Source organism: Schistocerca piceifrons, chromosome 6, assembly GCF_021461385.2.
Source record: "Schistocerca piceifrons isolate TAMUIC-IGC-003096 chromosome 6, iqSchPice1.1, whole genome shotgun sequence".
NCBI classification, from domain to species: Eukaryota; Metazoa; Arthropoda; class Insecta; order Orthoptera; family Acrididae; genus Schistocerca; species Schistocerca piceifrons.
This window is the reverse complement of record NC_060143.1, coordinates 298,453,165-298,475,562: the sequence shown is the minus strand read 5'-3', so window position 1 is coordinate 298,475,562 and position 22,398 is coordinate 298,453,165. Positions and strand designations below refer to the sequence as shown.

The 22,398-nt window shown below is 40.3% G+C and overlaps 1 protein-coding gene across 1 annotated transcript in view; it reads left to right on the top strand.

Moving 5' to 3' along the window:
• LOC124802918 (multidrug resistance-associated protein 1-like) overlaps window positions 1-17,660 on the top strand; it is a 370,137-nt gene extending 352,477 nt beyond the window's left edge. The window contains 6 exon segments of the mRNA XM_047263989.1: window positions 1,923-2,021; window positions 2,107-2,256; window positions 9,281-9,606; window positions 10,893-11,007; window positions 12,939-13,018; window positions 16,149-17,660. Coding sequence (XP_047119945.1) covers window positions 1,923-2,021; window positions 2,107-2,256; window positions 9,281-9,606; window positions 10,893-11,007; window positions 12,939-13,018; window positions 16,149-16,260 — 882 coding nt within the window. The 3' untranslated portion in view covers window positions 16,261-17,660.
• Window positions 17,661-22,398: the final 4,738 nt, after the last annotated feature.

Sequence of the window (22,398 nt, the reverse complement as noted above, 5' to 3'; positions counted from 1 at the left end):
CTTCTAAACTGTATCACTGACAAAGAGAATTAACTTGGTTTATTATGCTAGGACAATGATAGATAAACATTAACATTTTCTAATGATCAAAAATAAATCGGAAGTTGTAGATAAACTGGAAGAGAGTGAGTGTGCTGTAAAATATTCTCAGCTCATAGGATCTCGTGCAGTGAGAGGTGAATAAAAATAAAGAAAAGATATAAAATTTCATATCCAAAACTGACAGTGGTGCCACACTGTTACAGCATAAGTGTTGCAAAACGTCAACTTATGAAGAACTAGATGAAGCTCTGCACTTGTGATTACAGCAGAAGAGAGTAATGGTCTGGTATTAAAAGAGAAAGCAGGTGAGTTCTGTGAAACTCTGAAGGTAGATAGAAAATTTAATGCCTGATCAGGATGGCTTACTTAGTTTAAACATTACTATGGAATTTGAGAAACTGCTTTTCACGGCAAGATAATTAGAGTTAACAAAGAAACAGCTGATCCTTTTTGCAGTACATTCTTCACTTAAATCAAACAGAACAGCTTTCTCCTGTAACTTATTTACCTATCTGATGAAACTGGACTGTATCAGCCTGGATAGCCATAAGGGTTACCATGTTGGCATGGTTTGGGGAGGTGTGTCAAGCCTTGACCACACAGACCTGGGAGAGTAACAATATGGGCGCTGTGATGGCCAGCCTGGATGTGGTTTTAGACAGTTCTCACATCTGCATAGGTGAATAATGGGCTGATACCTATGTCCCACATCAGTTGCACAGTTCAGAAACATCTAAACAGGGTTTGCAAACTTTCTTGTGGATAACAAGAAGTGTGGACAGTTGGAGACAAATTCTGTCCCAAGAGGCAGAAGGGTGGAGGCAGCAAGAGTATATGGCCACCCTCTACCACCAAAACTGCCAAATCCAATAACAAACATGCTGACACAATGGAGATGAGGATAAAGCTCGGAAAATGGATGATTAAACTGGACTGTACTGGAAGGGCACACATCTCAGAATGAGGCGCATGCTAACTTTGAATAATAGAAATACACAGGTAATGTGTACTATCTCTGATCTGCATTAACAGACGTAATTAGGAACTTGCTACAGTTGCTGTTGGTGTGGGTGCATCACTGGAAATAATGATTTGGTCATAACATAGGTCACTGCATGAGTTGGAAAATATAGAGCCTCTTGGAATCATCCTTAGCCACAGCCTTCATCTGTCTTTGTTCTTAAGATATTTTCAACCCATGGCCTGTGCGTGATGGGCTGTAACATCACCAAGCATTGAGTTAGTAGAAACCCTTTTCATAGAAGCCTTTTATCTCATGAACAGAGTACAAGACACACTTCTCATCACTGTAACATGATCATTCGCAGTCCTTGACATCAGCATTTTCTTGTCTGATCATGTGGATGTTCCTTATTGGTAAGGGTGTGGTCTAATCCCAGTATGGATTTGCCTTCCTGAAATAGCAATGTATGAAAGGAGGCAGAAAAAATGCAACAGAGTATGTAGTACAAATTTGTTAATCTAAGCTGAATTGCATGTATGTAGATTTCACTGCAGAACTATTCTATGGACTTCTACTTCATGTGAAACAGTATTAACAAACGAGAACTGTAATTTCCCATCTACTGTTTCAGTCGCATGGAAGGGAATCATTTGATACAAAATGTTATTCACATTTTAGTGCTTTTGCTGCTTCAATAAACTTCAAAATCATTTGACTTTGAAAGGAAAGGAAAGGAAATGCAATGGTATCTCATGTTCTCATTTTTTATTGTATTACAATTTTTTGTACAACAATTTTATATGAAGGCTGCCATACCTTTTTTGTAACTTAGCCATTTTGAATATGTGCAGATACTACTGTGAACTGAAAAAATATTTTTCTGTATGTTGATAAAATATTCTTGTCATCATTACAGGTAACACAAACTCTAAACTGGTTGGTAAGAATGACGTCAGATGTGGAGACAAATATTGTGGCAGTGGAAAGAATAAAAGAATATGGCGAAACTCCTCAGGTATGCTCAAAGGTGTCGTACAGCCTGCTCCGATGTTCTGAAACTTGGTCTTGATATAGACTGAAAGGTATACTCCTGATTGCAGGAAGCACCGTGGGAAGTACCTGCAACACAACCACCTAATGACTGGCCTTCAAAAGGGGAAGTGCAGTTCAAAGACTACAAAGTGCGCTACAGGGAGGGCCTCGATTTGGTATTGCATGGAATTACATTCAGTGTTTCTGGAGGAGAAAAGGTAAAAATACCATTTTTCCTATTTGTGAGATATTAATATCTTTAATTTTTACTTTGTAAATTATCCTAACAGATTTATTTATTATGTGGATTTTTTATATTTTAAAAGATAAGTGTTTGTTAAAATCAGGAACAAGTGAAAAAATTAGCAAGTTTTCATTTTCCTGTGATAAAACTTCTGGCAAGACGAAAGTACACAAACACTTCATTACAGGATTCCTATCTTTCAGAACAAAGAGTACTTAAATCAGGGAAGAAAGAAAAACTTGTTGGGGGTTGGGGTGGGGGGGGGGGGGGGGGGGAGGAGGAGGAGGAGGAGGAGGAGTAGTAGTGGTCTGAATAGAGTGGAATTATGTCACTCACAACATAGGCAAAGTGACCTACCTGTTATGAGAAAAATAGGAGGCACATGCCCCATGGGAGGGTCCGCCATTCACTGCAGAAGCGACTGCCACTCCTTCACCAGCCTCAAAGCAGGCACAGTAGTATTAGTTAACTAGTTAGCAGTAGCTCCAATGTTCAGCTGTTATGGAGTCTCATAGGGAAGTATTGTCCAGGGCTGGAAAGGATTCCAATGTGTATTTGGTGTGTGGGCCATTGGACATCATAGAAGGGAGGATTTTCTGCCTGTGGCTGTCGAGGGTGTAGAGTGCAGTTTTGTCACTGTTCTTGACCACGTCAGAATACCTGTTGCTTGGATTCTGAAGTCACGCCCAGTTCCTACGGGCTGCTAGTGGAAGTGGTGAAGACTGCTGGTCTCACTCGTGGAGTGCAAGCAGAGCTCACAATTTGCACCATTGAATCAAGAGTCCAGCTGAGAAGTGGGGAGGAGGATCTCAGACAGATGCTTCATACGTTCTGTGAATGTCATGGCAGCATATTTCTGCACCTGTATCATGGAATGGAGAATTTTTGACTCCCCTTGACAGGCCTGCAGTGCTGCTACACAAAGGAAGCAGCTACTCGGGTAGAATAGTACGTGAAGAGTCCACATGGTGGTTTCTTAGGCTAGGCTGTTGTTGGAGATCCTCTGATAAATGCTCGCTAGTCGATATGCAGAGAGAAAAATCATTTCATGTACAAAGTAGATGCACTTTGACTATCAGAGTTTTAACAATAGATTATTGAAGTATTCGTAACAAAGTCCCTAAACTTACTTTACTCCGGATAAGGTGGCACACTCCAATTATTCTTGAAATCAGGGCTGGCTGAAACCTGAAGTAGAAGGTTACAAAGTATTTAGCCAGGCATTGAACATGTATGAAATAGACAGATTAGAAGACAACGGAGGGGAGTGTTCATTGCTGTCGACAAAAATTTAGTGCCTATCGAGGTTGAAATGAAGTCTGACTGTGAAGTTATCTGGAAATGAGTAGCAGGCCTAGGTGTCTCCTGTAACAGAAGTGGAATCATTCAAGGAATGTTTACGTGCCACATACTGCTTGTATTAGTTGGAGGCAACTTCAACCTACAGAGTATAGACTGATACGTCCATGGATTCACTGCGGGTGGTATGGACAGACAGTCTTGTGAAGTTCTTTTGAACACAGTTTTCTAAAAACTGTCTTGAACAACCAGTTGCCCAACCCACATGCCATGGAAATATTTTAAACCTTGTAGCTACAAACAGGCCTGACATTATCAACAGTGTCAGTATAGAGACAGGGATGAGTGATCTAGTTGTCGTCAGTGTGATGATGGACACTAAAATTAATATATCCATCAAGAAGGCTAGGAAGGTATTTATGCCAGAAAAACGAGATAAGCAGTTGTTTGTGTCCCATTTAGACAGTGAATGAACATTATTTGGTTCCAATATCATGGACGTAGAGGAATTATGGGCAAAGTTTTAATGGATTGTAAATCTTATTATGGAAAGTATGTGATAAGTGGATTGAGAATGGGAAAGATCCTCTGGCATTTAATAATCAAATTCAGAAAATAAATGCACAAAGCATGCAAAAACTTCTGCAGTCATACATTAGTGAAAGATCTTGTTGTGAACCCAAGAAAATTGCAGTAGTACACAAAGTCACTAAGTGGGCTGAAGGCTTTGATCCAGTTTTTCGTTAACTGGACTAGGCTGGGAAAAAACAGTGAAAGGGAAGCTGAAGTTTAAAATTTCACATTCAAGAAATCATTCATGTAGAAGGATCATACAAAAATATGGCCATCAGACTGTTGTGCAGACTCTCGCATGGAGGACATAGAAATAGGATTTCTTGGCACAGAGAAGCAAGTATAAGAGTTGAAAACAAATAATTCAACAGGTCCAGATGGAATCACAATTTCATTTTACAGAGAGTACTCTGCAGCACTAACTGCATACTTACAAGCTTATGTCAACAAATCGATACAGATCTAGAAAGCCTCTCTTGTGTGAAACTCTCCATATTCCTAGAAACATTTGACACTATTTAGATTGCATCTAGTTAATTTTTAAGATACGTAAAATGTTACTTAATGATAGCATAGATTATGTTCCCAACTCTCTGTAACTTAACTGTTAATAATTAATCAATATTTTTGGTTTGTTGATGTATGGCAACCTATTTGAGATAGTGAATAAATTTAAATTGCACCAAAATTCTGTGTTAAACCTGTCACATTGTATTTTGTGTGTGACTCTACTCTCAGATATTTTTTTACTGAAACTGTTTCCTTAGAGAGCATTACAAAATGTAATGAGTGCCTCAGGTGTAGTGGGGAAGGTGAATGCTAGACTTGTTTTATATTTTTTGGGGGGAGGGGGGAGGGAGGGAGGAGAGAGATGGAGTTTGGGAAAGTGTACCTCATCTATAAACAAGACTTTGAGTGTTTGGGTCCCCCACCAGGTTTAGCTAAAGGAAAACAGTGGGGAGGTGTGCTGCTAGACTTGTCGTCAGTAGGTTTGATTGGCACACAAGTTTTATGGAGACATTTTGTGAATTTGTGTGGGAAACGACGTTCTTTTTGTGAGTCACTGTTGCAGAAATTTGTTGTTGTTGTCGTGGTCTTCAGTCCTGAGACTGGTTTGATGCAGCTCTCCATGCTACTCTATCCTGTGCAAGCTTCTCCATCTCCCAGTACCTACTGCAACCTACATCCTTCTGAATCTGCTTAGTGTATTCATCTCTTGGTCTCCCCCTATGATTTTTACCCTCCACGCTGCCCTCCAATACTAAATTGGTGATCCCTTGATGCCTCAGAACATGTCCTACCAACCAATCCCTTCTTCTGGTCAAGTTGTGCCACAGACTTCTCTTGTCCCCAATCCTATTCAATACTTCCTCATTAGTTATGTGATCTACCCATCTAATCTTCAGCATTCTTCTGTAGCACCACATTTCAAAAGCTTCTATTCTCTTCTTGCCCAAACTATTTACTGTCCATGTTTCACTTCCATACATGGCTACACTCCATACAAATACTTTCAGAAATAACTTCCTGACACTTAAATCTATACTCGATGTTAACAAATTTCTCTTCTTCAGAAACGCTTTCCTTGCCATTGCCAGTCTACATTTTATATCCTCTCTACTTCGACCATCATCAGTTATTTTGCTCCCCAAATAGCAAAACTCCCTTACTACTTGAAGTGTCTCATTTCCTAATCTAATACCCTCAGCATCACCCGACTTAACTCGACTACATTCCATTATCCTCGTTTTGCTTTTGTTGATGTCCATCTTATATCCTCCTTTCAAGACACTGTCCATTCCGTTCAACTGCTCTTCCAAGTCCTTTGCTGTCTCTGCCAGAATTACAATGTCATCGGCGAACCTCAAATTTTTTATTTCTTCTCCATGGATTTTAATACCTACTCTGAATTTTTCTTTTGTTTCCTTTACTGCTTGCTCAATATAGAGATTGAATAACATCGGGGAGAGGCTACAACCCTGTCTTACTCCCTTCCCAACCACTGCTTCCCTTTCATGTCCCTCAACTCTTATAACTGCCATCTGGTTTCTGTACAAGTTGTAAATAGCCTTTCGCTCCCTGTATTTTACCCCTGCCACCTTTAGAATTTGAAAGAGAGTATTCCAGTCAACATTGTCAAAAGCTTTCTCTAAGTCTACAAATGCTAGAAACGTAGGTTTGCCTTTCCTTAATCTTTCTTCTAAGATAAGTCGTAAGGTCAGTATTGCCTCATGTGTTCCAGTATTTCTACAGAATCCAAACTGATCTTCCCCGAGGTTGGCTTCTACTAGTTTTTCCATTCGTCTGTAAAGAATTCGTGTTAGTACTTTGCAGCTGTGGCTTATTAAACTGATAGTTCGGTAATTTTCACATCTGTCAACACCTGCTTTCTTTGGGATTGGAATTATTATATTCTTCTTGAAGTCTGAGCGTATTTCGCCTGTTTCATACACCTTGCTCACCAGATGGTAGAGTTTTGTCAGGACTGGCTCTCCCAAGGCCGTCAGTAGTTCCAATGGAATGTTGTCTACTCCAGGGGCCTTGTTTCAACTCAGGTCCTTCAGTGCTCTGTCAAACTCTTCACGCAGTATCGTATCTCCCATTTCATCTTCATCTACATCCTCTTCCATTTCCATAATATTGTCCTCAAGTGCATCGCCCTTTTATAGACCCTCTATATACTCCTTCCATCTTTCTGCTTTCCCTTCTTTGCTTAGAACTGGGTTTCCACCTGAGCTCTTGATGTTCATACATGTGGTTCTCTTATCTCCAAAGGTCTCTTTAATTTTCCTGTAGGCAGTATCTATCTTACCCCTAGTGAGATAAGCCACTACATCCTTACATTTGTCCTCTAGCCATCCCTGCTTAGCCATTTTGCACTTCCTGTCGATCTCATTTTTGAGACGTTTGTATTCCTTTTTGCCTGCTTCATTTACTGCATTTTTATATTTTCTCCTTTCATCAATTAAATTCAATATTTCTTCTGTTACCCAAGGATTTCTACTAACCCTCTTCTTTTTACCTACTTGATCGTCTGCTGCCTTCATTACTTCATCCCTCAGAGCTACCCATTCTTCTTCTACTGTATTTCTTTCCCCCATTCCTATCAATTGTTCCCTTATGCTCTCCCTGAAACTCTGTACAACCTCTGGTTCTTTCAGTTTATCCAGGTCCCATCTCCTTAAATTCCCACCTGTTTGCAGTTTCTTCAGTTTTAATCTACAGGTCATAACGAATAGATTGTGGTCAGAGTCCACATCTGCCCCTGGAAATGTCTTACAATTTAAAACCTGGTTCCTAAATCTCTGTCTTACCATTATATAATCTATCTGATACCTTTTAGTATCTCCAGGGTTCTTCCATGTATACAACCTTCTATCATGATTCTTAAACCAAGTGTTAGCTATGATTAAGTTGTGCTCTGTGCAAAATTCTATCAGGCGGCTTCCTCTTTCATTTCTTAGCCCCAATCCATATTCACCTACTACGTTTCCTTCTCTCCCTTTTCCTACACTCGAATTCCAGTCACCCATGACTATTAAATTTTCGTCTCCCTTCACTATCTGAATAATTTCTTTTATTTCATCATACATTTCTTCAATTTCATCGTCATCTGCAGAGCTAGTTGGCATATAAACTTGTACTACTGTAGTAGGTGTGGGCTTCGTATCTATCTTGGCCACAATAATGCATTCACTATGCTGTTTGTAGTAGCTTACCCGCATTCCTATTTTCCTATTCATTATTAAACCTATTCCTGCATTACCCCTATTGGACTTTGTGTTTATAACCCTGTAGTCACCTGACCAGAAGTCTTGTTCCTCCTGCCACCGAACTTCACTAATTCCCACTATATCTAACCTTAACCTATCCATTTCCCTTTTTAAATTTTCTAACCTACCTGCCCGATTAAGGGATCTGACATTCCACGCTCCGATGCGTAGAACACCAGTTTTCTTTCTCCTGATAACGACATCCTCTTGAGTAGTCCCCGCCCGGAGATCCGAATGGGGGACTATTTTACCTCCGGAATATTTTACCCAAGAGGACACCATCATCATTTAATCATACAGTATAGCTGCATGCCCTCGGGAAAAATTACGGCCGTAGTTTCCCCTTGCTTTCAGCCGTTCGCAGTACCAGCACAGCAAAGCCGTTTTGGTTATTGTTACAAGGCCAGATCAGTCAATCATCCAGACTGTTGCGCTTGCAACTACTGAAAAGGCTGCTGCCCCTCTTCAGGAACCACACGTTTGTCTGGCCTCTCAACAGATACCCCTCCGTTGTGGTTGTACCTACGGTGCGGCTATCTGTATCGCTGAGGCACGCAAGCCTCCCCACCAACGGCAAGGTCCATGGTTCATGGGGGGGAGGTGCAGAAATTTAGAGAACCAGACTGCTGAGAGATTCTACTGCAGCCAGTGTTAACGTTCATTTTGCGTGATAGAAATTAGGGCTCGTTCAGATACTTGTAGACAATCATTTTTCCGTGTGCCAGACCGAGACTTGAACTTGGGAACTTTGCCTTTCGCGGGCAAGTGCTCTACCAACTGAGCTACCCAAGCACAACTCACGCCTTGTCCCCACAGCTTTACTTCTGCCAGTACCTCGTCTCCTACCTTCCAAACTTAACAGAAGCTCTCCTGTGAACCTTGCAGAACTAGCACTCCTGAAAGAAAGGATATTGCGGAAAATATGGCTTAGCCACAGCCTGGGGGATGTTGGTAGAGCACTTGCCCGCAAAAGGCCAAGGTCCTGGTAGAGCACTTGCCCGCGAAAGTCAAAGGTCCCGAGTTCGAGTCTCGGTCCGGCACAGAGTTTTAACCTGCTAGGAAGTTTATCAGTGCACACTCCGCTGCAGAGTGAAAATATCATTCTGGAATCACTTTTCCATCGCTTTGCTTGTGAGTGGAACTGGAAAGGAAATGTTAGTAGGGCTACCCTCCACCATGCACTGTATGATGGCTTGTCAAGTACATTGAAAAATGTTTGTTGTTTAGTATTATATGTGCACATTAATAATATAGCAAATATTTGAAACTTATGCTGTTGTTACATGTAAAATAAATAAATAAATAAATAAAGTGTTACCTAATTTTCTAAGTGTTCTAATTTTCCTGTTTAAGGTCGGTATAGTGGGCAGAACTGGAGCAGGCAAGTCTTCACTGACATTAGCACTGTTCCGCATCATAGAACCAGCTGGTGGCTCGATTGAAATTGATAATGTCGATGTAACCAAGCTGGGATTACACGCTCTGCGGTCACGTCTCACTATCATCCCTCAAGATCCAGTTCTGTTTTCTGGGACACTACGTCTCAATCTCGATCCTTTCAAGAAGCATTCAGATGAGGAGGTATGGCGTGCACTTGAACAGGCTCATTTGAAGGCTTTTGTGAAAGGTTGTGCTGCAGGCCTCAATCACGAGGTTACTGAAGGTGGTGAAAATCTCAGGTAAAATGGCAAATTATAAAACAATTTTTCTTAAATCCTCCACGCTGTAACTATAGTAGTAATTGTGATAGTTTACACCATAAAAAATCTGCAGTAACAATAAGAAGCTGTGTTTCCTAGGAGTAGTCTTGGAAGTTGTAATTACCACCAATAAAAAGCTCAAGCTGCAACTGTGGAACTTCTCCACATAATCACCCTTCAGTGAGACATGTTCACCCCAATAATGGCGGTTTGCACATACTTGACGATCATAGAAGTTTGCATTTAAGCTGTGCTGGAAACATTTTATTATGAAAATAACTTTGTAATCATTCTTGAAATGCCTGCAATGCAGTCATGTCTTCATCAATGGAAAGAGAGAGCAGACACAGCCTGCTATGTCAGGAAAATGTTGGAGTGATTGAAAATGTAGTAGCCCAAAGCAGCAGCAGCATGTGTGTCTGTTCTGTGCATAATATACTGGGGATTGTTCTGGAACAAAAACACCACTTTTAGCACTTTCGTGCAACACTTCATCCTGACAGCACTGTGCAACAGTGTCGGGAGGTTCTGGAATATGCTCATGTGTCATTTAGCATATTATGAACATAATTAGTTAATGCTGCGTCCTGACTGACTCAAAAATCACTCAGCCTCACTTTACCCCATGCATTCACTGCCATTTTTGGCAGTGAATGCACTTGTTTACACTGCTTGGTGTGATCCTTTCTCTTTAGTGACACGCACAGCACTCGTCTGTGTCGGTTAGATGCCTAAGAAGTCAAATGGATTGGCCGGACACTGTTGCAACATTTCTGTTGCTGTTTTGGTTTGGTGTGCTATAGTAATGTGGCATGGGAATTTGAGTGTTTACCATGACTGCAAACATTTACCTACAAACAAACAAAAAATAAATTTTGTATCTGTACTGTTTTCAGGTGATAATGTAAAACCTGATGACTACTCCTCATATGCACACGATAATGTGAAAGAGGGTGCATATTGTGTTGATCAGTCTACAAACATGATCCATTGAATAAATAATAATATTCAAAAATTTATGTTTAACATATTAGTCAATCCATGGATAGTTTGCTTGTCACCTGGACAGCTTACTAACTTTTAATTCTGAATATATTAGTTTTTACTCAAAGATACACTTTTACACCACAATATTTGGTCATTCTTCTTTGTTAATTCATAACAAAGCTTCAGAACTTATTAACCTTTCGTAGGGATTTCACTGTAAATAACAAATATTTTCCTGCAGTAAAATATGAATTAATGAGTCAAATTTGTGGTTTCAGTGTTGGGCAACGCCAACTGGTTTGCTTGGCCAGAGCCCTACTGCGAAAGACAAAGGTGTTAATTCTTGATGAGGCTACGGCTGCTGTTGACCTTGAGACTGATGATTTGATACAGGTAAGCGATAGGCCACTAGTTTTAGACCCGTTGAGCTGCAGGCAGGCACAATGGACACAGCTAAACATTTAAGCTTTTGGACAAGAAGACCTTCATTTGGAAACAACTCACATGGGGACTTTCTTGTTCAGAAGCTTAAACATTTAACAGTCTCATCATTATGTCTGTCTGCAACTTAATGCCTCCATTATGTGGTGACGAGTGATCTGTCATTTTCATAATATTATTGTTACACTGTGCTAGAGTTGAATAGAATGTCTATATGTACGATTTCAGGCGCGCGCGTGTGTGTGCGTGTGTGTGCGTGTGTGTGTGTGTGTGTGTGTGTGTGTTTGGGGGGGGGGGGTGGCGAAGTGGTTAAGACTCTGGCCCCAAAAGAAGTTTGAATCCTCCTGACAATCAGTGTGTGTAAATCAGTTAGTTTGGATCCTGATGGAGGGAAGAAGGGCTCTCAATATTTTTTCAATATAGACTGCTGTGTCTCAGTTGCATTGATCTATGTCACTTGCGTATGCCAAGAGCTCTAATATTTCATATTAAAGCTCATCAAATGGCCCTTGGTCATTTCCAGCTTTGCCAAGGGGGACATGATCATCTTGGACATTGATTCACTACAGGGAACAGAATGTGCACATCTTTTAAATGTGATCATGTTCTCCCTTATGATTGAAAGTTGACTACATAATCCAATACAGAACATACAGCGTTCTTCACAGATATTTATTTTATTTTATTTTATTTTAAATTAAAAAAAAGCCTTCGATTGTTCTCCAGTGGTAAAAGTGTCCTGTTTTAGGGAACAGTGTAAATGTAGACTAACTCAAAGCACAGTACATGTTTCTGTTAGTTGATAGTCAAAAGTTGTGTATTCCTTGAGCTCCCATTTTATCTTATCTTTTTGAGCATTCATGGAAGTATTAGTCTAAATGTTCATAAATTCAAAGAAATATCTTACAGCATGAATTGTGCATGTATAAGACAGTCTACCAGATTAAGTTATTTACTAATTCTGCAGAACAACTCCTTGTCAGAGCATAATAAAACAAAATGCCAGTAGCCATCATATATAGTAACATTAAAATGATATCTGCAGGTGTTCCATGTTATTACATAAGTGAATGACCAAGGTCCTGCAGACCCTCAGCCACAAGGATGGACTTAAAAAATGTATTTAGAGTGGTTGTGGTTTCATGGTCTTCCTATTGTTTACCTAGCTTCTATTACTATTTACTGAAGCAGTGATCAGTAACTTCAAGGTTACAATATTAATTAGAATAGCAACATATTTGATAGCAGATTAGTTAATATGAAAATAAAGTGTCAGTTTGCGGGCCGAAACATTGAACACTGGCAGAATTAATCTTTCAAACAGGACATGCTCAGAATGAAGGAATATTGTAGTACAGAATATAAAAACCTTTTGCAGTCGCTGCTTACATATTCTGAAATGGTAGTTTGAGTAGTTATAAAATACTTTTTTAATCATTTGTCATTCCTAAAAGGAATTAGAGGTTTTGATGCATGTGTCTGTGCACAGTGATGATAACTAAGGTGAAAAACCTTTAATAGTCTATTGCAGATGCATTATTGGTCACAAAGCTTTCGGCAAATATAGTTATTAGTGAGCTGTAATTCTATGAAAAAGTTTTGCAAGGTACAAGTGTATATTCTTGAAATTTCCCCAGTTTTAAGCAGCATATCCAACTTACCTGATTTTTTCATATTATTTATTGGTGGACTTTGTGAAACAAACTTATTTGTAATGGAGCTGTTAACTCAAAAGTCACTTGTAGTTGCAGCTAGTTTTATTTTTTTGTCCTACTTGTCACTCTCGCTTGAAACGTGAAAAAAAATTATCAACTGAGGATATGCTTGTTGATTTACTGTGAGTATGTGTAGATTTTTAATTTTTTCCCCTTTCTTTCTTCCAGCAAACAATACGCACAGAATTTGAACACTGCACAGTCCTGACAATCGCTCACAGGTTAAACACAATCATGGACTACAACAGGTAATAGCTTATATATGTCCTGGCATGTAAAAGATAGGATTTTATCTGTTAGGAACCATAAGAGTTGCATTTGTTTGGTCTACAGTGTTAACAGAATGAGAAAGTTGGCAGAAAAATTTTATTTATTCTGTGTTAACTAATGAAATAGCAGAAACTGTGTCATAGGCTTCCTGTAATGAAGTGGAACATCTGGAATAAGGGTGAGCTTCAATTGACACAGATTAAAAGATAAACAGTGAGCTTAATTTAAAGTTATTTGTTCATTGCCTTGTAACAAACTGCACCACCCAAAATGCAGCCCCACTATGAATGCTGTTCTTGAACATGGGATGAGATGGTTGATGTTCATAACAAACTGTAAAACACCTTGACTACTGTTGAAGATTGACAACTGCTGCAAATCGGTGTGTTGGGAGAGTTCCCAAGAGTTGTGTACCTGTGATATCTGTACCAGGAGTACCTTAGGTACCATTTTCTCCTGTGGATTCTGTCTCCTCTGCAGAAAGTACAGGATGTGTCATTTCTTGTCCACTTGACTGCAAGTGGCGTATCAATGATACGTCTCTGCATCATGTGCAGGGTGGACGGGGACAAAGGAGAACTCGGGGTGTTGTACTGATCCCCCTAACCAACAAGTTTTAGGTGCTGTCTTTTCACTAAACTGACACTGAGCCAGTGGGACTCAATTCACCTGTTGTGGGGAAACCCATTTTGTTCCGTGTCAGTAGGAGGCAAATGAAAAAGGGTAGGGGTCTACTAATTGTTGGCAGTTCATATGTGTAGTGAATGATGGTAGCATGGGACAGGAAAGGACACCAGGTGTACTTACTGTCTACACCTGGATGCCTCATTCAGCTTGTTGAAGATGCTATTCTAGAAACTATTGAGGGAACAGAGTGCAACCAACTGCAGATTGTGGCGCATGTTCAAACAAATGATGCCTGTCATCTGGGCTCAAGAGGTTATACTGGGGTTGTTCCAGTAACTGCCACAGAAGTTTGAGAAAACCAGCCTTGCGCAAGAAGTTTCAACGAAGCTCACAATCTGCAGCATTGACCATAGAACTGATCATGGCCCTTCGGTTTTGAATCGAGTGGAAGGACTGAAGCAGAGACTTTGAAAGTTCTGTGACAAGCTAGGTTGCAACTTGCTGAACTTGCGCCATAGTGTTGAGAACTACAGTTTTTCCCTAAATGGTTCAGGTGTGCACTAAAAGTCAAAGGCTGCTACTCAGGTAGCTGACTGTATGGGGTGCACACAAAGCTTTTTATTTATTTTTTTATTGTTTTTTATTAGGTGACTCTCCATCCAATCCAGATAATGATAACAGTAGGAAACCCGGAAATATGGGTGTAAGATGGAAAGAAATGCCTCCTACAGGTGAGAGTATTAAAATCCTAATTGTAAACTGCCAGAGTTCAAAGCACTTATGGAAAGCAGTGAAGCTCTCATAATAGTAGGTATAGAAAGGTGGTTGAAACCTGAAACTGATACAAATGAGATTTTTGGGAGAAATTTAAGTATGTGTTGAAAGGATAGGCAAATTGGAAATGGAGGAGCATTTGAGTCAGTACCACACCTATGCTGTCAAAAATACAATATTGTGGGGTATTAAGTGAAATTTACTAGTGGATTGAGGACCTCTTGGTAGGGTGGACACAGCATGTTATCTTGGACTGAGAATTATCAGAAGTGGAAGTAACTTGGGGTGTGTCCCAAGGAAGTGTTTTGGGACATTCACTGTTCATATTAGTGACCTTGCAGACAATATTAATAGTAAAATCAGGATTTTTCCAGATGATGCAGTTATCTATAATGAAGTACTGTCTGAAAGAAGCTGCATAAACATTGTCAGATCCTGATAAGATTTCGAAGTTGTGCAGAGATCGGCAGCTTGCTTTAAATATACAGAAATGTAAAATTGTGCACTTCACAAACAAATACCTGGGTGTAACACTTTGTAGGGACACGAAATGCAATGATTACATAGGTTCAGTTGTGGGTAAAGCATGTGGTAGATCAGTTTATTGGTAGAATACCGCAGAACTACTATCGATCTACAAAGGAGATTGCTTACAAATGAGTCGTGTGACTTGTTCTAGGATATTGCTAAAGTGTGTGGGACCCGCGCAAGATAGCAGTGGCAAGGGATGTTGAACATACACAGAGACGGGCAGCACAAATATGTCACAGGTTCATATAATCCATGGGAGAGCATAGCAGAGACACCGAGGGAACTGAACTGGAAGACTCTTGTAGATAGATGTAAACTATCCTGAGGAAGTCTATTGACAAAGTTTCAAGAACCAGCTTTAAATGATTACTCTAGAAATTTATTACAACTGCCTACATATCATTCACATAGGGATCGTGAAGATAAGATTAGAATAATTGCTGCATACAGAGAGGCAGTCATTCATGCTTTCCGCACTCCATATGTGAATGGAACAAGAAGAAAACCTAACAACTGGTACAGTGGAACATACCCTCTGCCATGCACATCAAAGTGCTTAGAAGAGTTTAGATATAAGTGTAGATGTAAGTAACAAAATTTTCTGTTGGTTCTTACTATTAAATCACTACAAATTAGATACAATGAAAAAAGGTTTGTTGCTAGGTCTCACAATGTTCGTTTGTATGGTATCATAAAAATGATATTTACAAGAAGTGGCAGCGGATACAAATGTCAAAGATAAGCGACACCAATTTGTGATGGATAACCCATTGATTTCACTATCAAAGTGTTTTCCATTTGAGGGTAATAATACTGTACTCTGTTGTTCATTTCCCTATTGACTAGTATTCTCACTCCTGCTCCTAGGAAGCTCCTGATTTCTATTAAAACGTTATCCATCACATTCCCCTTCCTCCTACCCCTACCCCTTTGCAAGTCACTCCTCCTCACACCTCTCTCTCTCTCTCTCTCTCTCTCTCTCTCTCTCTCTCTCTCTCTCTCAGCTGAAGCAGGAAATTTCTCAAGAAAAAGATCACATGTATTAAATAATAAAAGAATAATATTATGTGCACATGTTGTCTGCTTGTTTTGAATGGAGATGATACATTGACACATTCTGTTGTATTGTAAAACTTGAATTATGATTTTTAATGGCTGGATTTACTTTCTTTACAGAATTATTGTTTTAGACAAAGGAAAAGTTGTAGAATTTGATTCACCTCAGTCACTGTTAGAGAACAGGACATCCATCTTCTACAGCATGGCTAAAGATGCAGGCTTAGCATGAGTTCACTAAACAAGAATGTATTGAGGAGAAGAAGAGAGAAATGTGTTCCTCCAATTCATAACGTGCATCATATCCAACTGCATCTTTTAAGAGAAGCGTGGTTAGCAGCAAACCATGATGACTTCCAGAAGAAAGCATTTAAGCACACAAATATACTATGTTGACAGTATTGTTGTTTGTTTTTGTTCAGGATACAGAAAACAGTACAAAATCAGGAATCAGAGATGCTACTTGATATCCATCATTTCTCTTCATAAGTGTAAATTATTATTTAATCTTATGCTGTACAGGATTTTTTAATGGAAAAACTTATCACAGTTGTCAAGAAACAAGCCCTTTTTCTCAGGTTCATCACAGCACATTATTTTTTTAAAAAAATTGTCCTTAATCAGCCGCTCGTTTCTCCACTTTAGCACATATTTTTGAGAGCAATGTTTCTAATATCAAAAGTTAATGTTTTTTACAGTGATATCATTTCCATTGCCATTTAAACTTTTGACATCCTTTGTTCAAGATGCCTTTGTTTTGATTTTCTTTTATATTTATGATTCGTTGATTCATTTATAAACACACCTTTTGTAACTGGTCCTCGTTATTTTGATGCCATCTCCTCTTTTGTCATTGATTTTTGTGATGTAAGCAAATATTTCTATTTTTTTATGGTTGCAGTGGCAATAGGAGGTGATGTCGAATTTACTTTCAGTACTTAAATTCCAGTGCGCATCCAAAGCAGTAAAATGGCACTGTACTTCATTGTTTTACACATTTGGACAGTTAATTGATTCATTCCATAGTTCATTGTAGTGAGCAATTACAACATTGGAAAGTGTAATTGCTCATTTCCATAATGAAGTGAAACAAAAATGTGAAAGCTTGTTGCTGTATGACTGTGCTGCTGTGCCAGATAAGATTCATAATCATCTCCCATTTTTTATTGTAGTACTTATTACAATTGTACTTATTTATTTTGTGTTCATCAGTGTTAGTTTTGCCAGAGACACATTACATCACAGGACATTTGTGTAAATGTACATGAATTATTATTATTACTATTATTATTCCTGTCAGGCAGTCATAGTGAACATATATTTGTGATATATGTTGTGTGCTTGAAAAGTAAAACTGTATTCTTTGGTGTGTCAGAAGGAAACAAGTGCCTGCTGCATGTGATACAGTGTGTTTGTGACAAGATTTTGTCATGAAATTGTGATAGACCATGTACTTCATAAACTGCCTTAAAGGAATGCCAGTAAATTGTGATATCTGAAAGCTGTGTATGTAACTGTTTTTATACAATTCATTCTCATTTTAGAAAATATTTTCTCTGAATTGTCTATGTATATTACACACATTTGATACTTCTGTTTCAAATAAAAAAAAAAAATGATTTCTTGAATAAAGATTTTATTTCTTTTAAAATGTTTAATCTGTGAAGAACAGTCACTAACGGGTTTCACAACTGCCTGTAGAAAGTTATGTGAATCAAGTAAATTATATACAGAAAGTCTGAATTAATTCCAAGAAAAATGGATAGGTTAGTTCCTGCCTTGCAGAGGTTTCAGAAATGCCATAAAAACAAACATAATTCTCAAGGAAGAAGAGCTTTATCTGTTCACAATCGTGACTTCTTGCCTCTTTGGGAACAATGAAGTTGTGGTTGAAAATTAGGAAATAAGGGTCCAAGTTAAGAGGGACGCAGTAGATAGCTGCAGTACAGATGGACTAAAAAGGGCATGAGATTCATGGTCTAACAATCATTGTTAAATAGTCACTGACTGGATAGATTTAAAACTGAAACAATAAAATGGAACAGTGCAGTAAAACAACTTGAGAAAGAAGGAACAACACACTTGAAATATCGGAAAGAAAAAAATTTTAGGCAGGAAATTCATGACAAAACAGTCGATGTGGCAGAATCCCCCCCCCCCCCCCCCCCCCCCCCCCCCCCCCCCTCCCCCACTGCCTGCCCGCCCGCCCCGCTCTGCCCCAAGAAGGCAGAAACAAGTTGGTCTGAAACATGCAAAAAACCCATCCTGAGAGAGTGAAACTTATACATCACGTGGTGCAATAAGGCCCGTGTGCTGGTAGTGGAAGTGGAGGAGAAATATAATATAGAATTTGATAAGCACCCAGTTAATGCTACATCCACAGTGCTGATTTAACATGTTGACTGTGGCTTGTTAGTCAACATACCATATATACTCAAATAATCCAAAATTATTTTTTGTTTTATTTACAAAAAAATTGTTCCAATGTTACGATGTGTTCAAAAGTATGTATAATAACTACTGATTTGAAGCAGTGCTGTTGTACAGGTTGATACAGCGTTAAAACTCAACCAATTCAGCGGCGTGCAGCTGGCCAGCCGGCGGGCAGGCAGCCAGTGGCGTGCAGCTGGCTGGCTGGCCCATCAGACAGGTGGGCGGCCGGGGAATATTATCACTGCCAGCCAGGACTCTATGCGTACCTACAATAGCGAAAAATGAAATGTGAATTATCGTGTTTAAGAATTTGTTAATACAGTTTATGTGCAATAAAATATTTTAGTCAATACCGGTATGTTTCCTCTCTTACCACTCTATTCATCACCTTCATTGTCATCACCAGCGGGAGAATCATTGTCTTCACCATCTTCCCGTAGAGCATTGTCCTCTGTTCCATCCAGTGAATTTGTGATTCCACATTTTTTGAACGATTTTTCCATCAGTGGTTGCGGAATGGGGTCCCATGCACTTTTCACCCATTCACAAATCTCGGACAAATCTGGCCGTTTGATTTTTCCACTAGGTGTGAACTTACGGTTTTCATCAGCCATCCATTGCGTGCATCGCTGTTTAAGTGCAGCTTTGAATGGCCGATTTATACACACATTTAGTGATTGTAGGATGTATGTTAGGCCTCCAGGTATAATGACCAAGTCAGTTTTCCCTTTTTGTAATTTGTCTCGCATGTCCTTAGTTGCATGTCCGCGGAAGCTGTCCAGGACCAACATGTTGCGTAAATTCAGTAACACACGAGGACGACATTGCCAAACGTGTCACCCAGTCAATTATAAGTTCACTGTCCATCCACCCTTTCGGATTTGCCCTCGCTAATGCCGATATGCCTTTTACTGATATTTTTGGAATAGTTTTCCTTTTAAATATCACGTAAGGTGGTTGCTTTCATACATCGCCAGTTACACACATCATCAGCGTACATCTTTCCAGAATGAGATTTTCATTCTGCAGCGGAGTGTGCGCTGATATGAAACTTCCTGGCAGATTAAAACTGTGTGCCCGACCGAGACTCGAACTCGGTACCTTTGCCTTTCGCGGGCAAGTGCTCTACCACTGAGCTACCGAAGCACGACTCACGCCCGGTCCTCACAGCTTCACTTCTGCCAGTATCTCGTCTCCTACCTTCCAAACTTTACAGAAGCTCTCCTGCGAACCTTGCAGAACTAGCACTCCTGAAAGAAAGGATACAGCGGAGACATGGCTTAGCCACAGCCTGGGGGATGTTTCCAGAATGAGATTTTCACTCTGCAGCGGAGTGTGCGCTGATATGAAACTTCTGGCAGATTAAAACTGTGTGCCCGACTGAGACTCAAACTCGGGTCGTTTGCCTTTCACAGGCAAAGGTCCCAAGTTCGAGTCTCGGTCGGGCACACAGTTTTAATCTGCCAGGAAGTTTCACTGTACATCTTTGTTTCTCACTGCCGCCAGTTCGTATCATGATGCTGGATTCTCCTTTTCTGTTCACTGTGTTGTCGAGCGGCATCTCAAAATAGACTGGCGTTTGATCCACATTACCAATTTGCGATAATATATAGGACTGTTCACAGCGCAGATTTATCACATAACAATGAAAATTCAGTGTTTTTTTCCTCGTACTCGCCTGGAAGCTGCTGAGCGATAGTAGTTTTCCTCTGGAATCCTAAACCATTTCGGTTGAAAAATCTTGATAGCCAGGCTAGCTTTGAAACTGGTAATGCCTAGTTGTTCGGCTAAAGACAGTGCTTTAAGTTGGCACATTTCACTCGGCACCGCGCATCCGTATTGTTGCTTCTCACCTATATAATCGCTTTTCTCGAGGTCCGGATGCTTCGCTTTTTGGCCGCGAAATGCCCGACGATCACTATTAGTTTCTTCAAGCTGCGTTTTATTTTTTCGCCAGTCGCAAATACAACTCACTCATGTCGTACTTTCTTCTTGCTGCACGGTTTCCAATATTCTCGGGTGTTTCAATAATTTTTCACTTTTTCTTTAGCAGTGTACGAGCAATAATGAGAACTTGTAGCCATAATTAACAAGTTTGAAGATGTTAATACTTCATTCCTAACGTGCTACTGATGTGTGTCAGACTGATGCCGCAACAGTACAATAGTATAATGGGATGTATTGTTGGAGGCAGAACAGTACCAACAATGTTTTGAACAATCTGCGCACCCCAGTTTTTCATACTAACATTCGGGAAAAAACATGCGTGGATTATTTGACTATATACAATATGTAGCATGTGAAACAATTATTCATGCATCAATATTCTGTTCGTGAAACTTTTTTCATTTTTAGTAGTACGTACACAAGACAGCAATTGTACACCATATAGTTATTTGGTGAGAGTTTTTGTAGTGGGTTGAAGTAAAATTGAAACCAGTGACATGAACCAGCTCGGGCAGAACAGGTAGTACCAAATTATATGTGCAAAAGCAAATTTAATTTATCTTCTGGGCTTTATACAGTGTGTTCGGAGTGGAGTGGGTATGTAACATTTTGGATAGGAACTAATGTTTGGGAGTGCATTGTTTCCATTCTACAATGGTTTCAATTCAGATGTTCAAACTATCCACTTGGGACTTCAATGCCCACCACCCGCTTTGGGGATCTCCACATCCTTGTCTGCGTGGCTCACTATTGCTAGACATCTTCCACCAAGCAGATCTAGTTTGCCTCAACACTGGGGACCCTACATTTTTGTCTGCCTCCACGACAAATTTCTCTCATTTGGACCTTTCGGTCGGTACTGTTCGCTAGCTCAGCGCTTCGAATGGTTCGCCCTTGTTGATACACACTCGAGTGACCACTTTCCATGTGTCCTTAGACTGCAGCCTCAACTGCCATATATGCGCCCGTGACGCTGGAAGTTTGCCCAAGCCGACTGGACACTTTTTTCGTCTCTAGCGACATTCGATGACCGTCACTTTCCTAGCTGCAGAAATTTCAGTACCACGCACCTCCAAATTGCCCCGGCGCCCCCCCCGTTCCTTGGTGGAAGGAGGCATGCCGTGACGCAGTATGTGAGCGGCGACGTGCTCTTCGCGTTTTCCGCCACCATCCTACTTTGGCCAACTGTATCTGCTATAAGCAGTTCCGTGGGCGATGCCGTCGCATCATCCGCGATAGCAAGAAGGCAAGCTGGAAATTCTTTACTAGTTCATTTAACACCTTCGCTCCCTCCTCGGAAGTTTGGGGTCGGATTCGATGGTTATCTGGCGCGCCTAGTTTCTCCCTGGTCTCTGGGCTCCCTGTCGCGCATGATACATTAGTGGACCCCGTCGACATTTCTAACTCATTGGGTCAACACTTTGCTGAGATTTTGGGCCTTTCAAATTACCCACCAGTGTTTCTTCCGAAGAAACGTGCAGCAGAATTGCGACCTCTTGCTTTCTCCTCTCAAAATCGCAAAAGCTACAATACTGTTTTCTCCATGCGGGAACTCCAACATGCACGCTCTTCTTCTCGCTCCTCCGCCCCAGGACCGGATGGTATCCACATCCAAATGTTGCTGCATTTATCAACCCATAGTCTGCGTTACCTCCTTCGCCTTATAATCGAATTTGAACTGACAGTACTTTTCCCAGACGATGGCGGGAAGCTATCGTCGTCCCTGTTCCGAAACCTGGAAAGGACAAACATCTCCCCTGTAGCTATTGCCCCATTTCTCTCACGAGTAGTGTATGTAAGGTTTTGGAGCGTATGGTGAATTGCCGTTTAGCTTGGTGGCTGGAGTCCCGAAGTCTTTTAACTCCTGCCCAATGCGGATTCCGAAAGCATCGTTCTGCAGTTGACCATCTTGTTGCTCTCTCCACTTATATTATGAACAATTTTCTCCAGAAACGCCAAACAGTAGCAATATTTTTGATCTGGAGAGAGC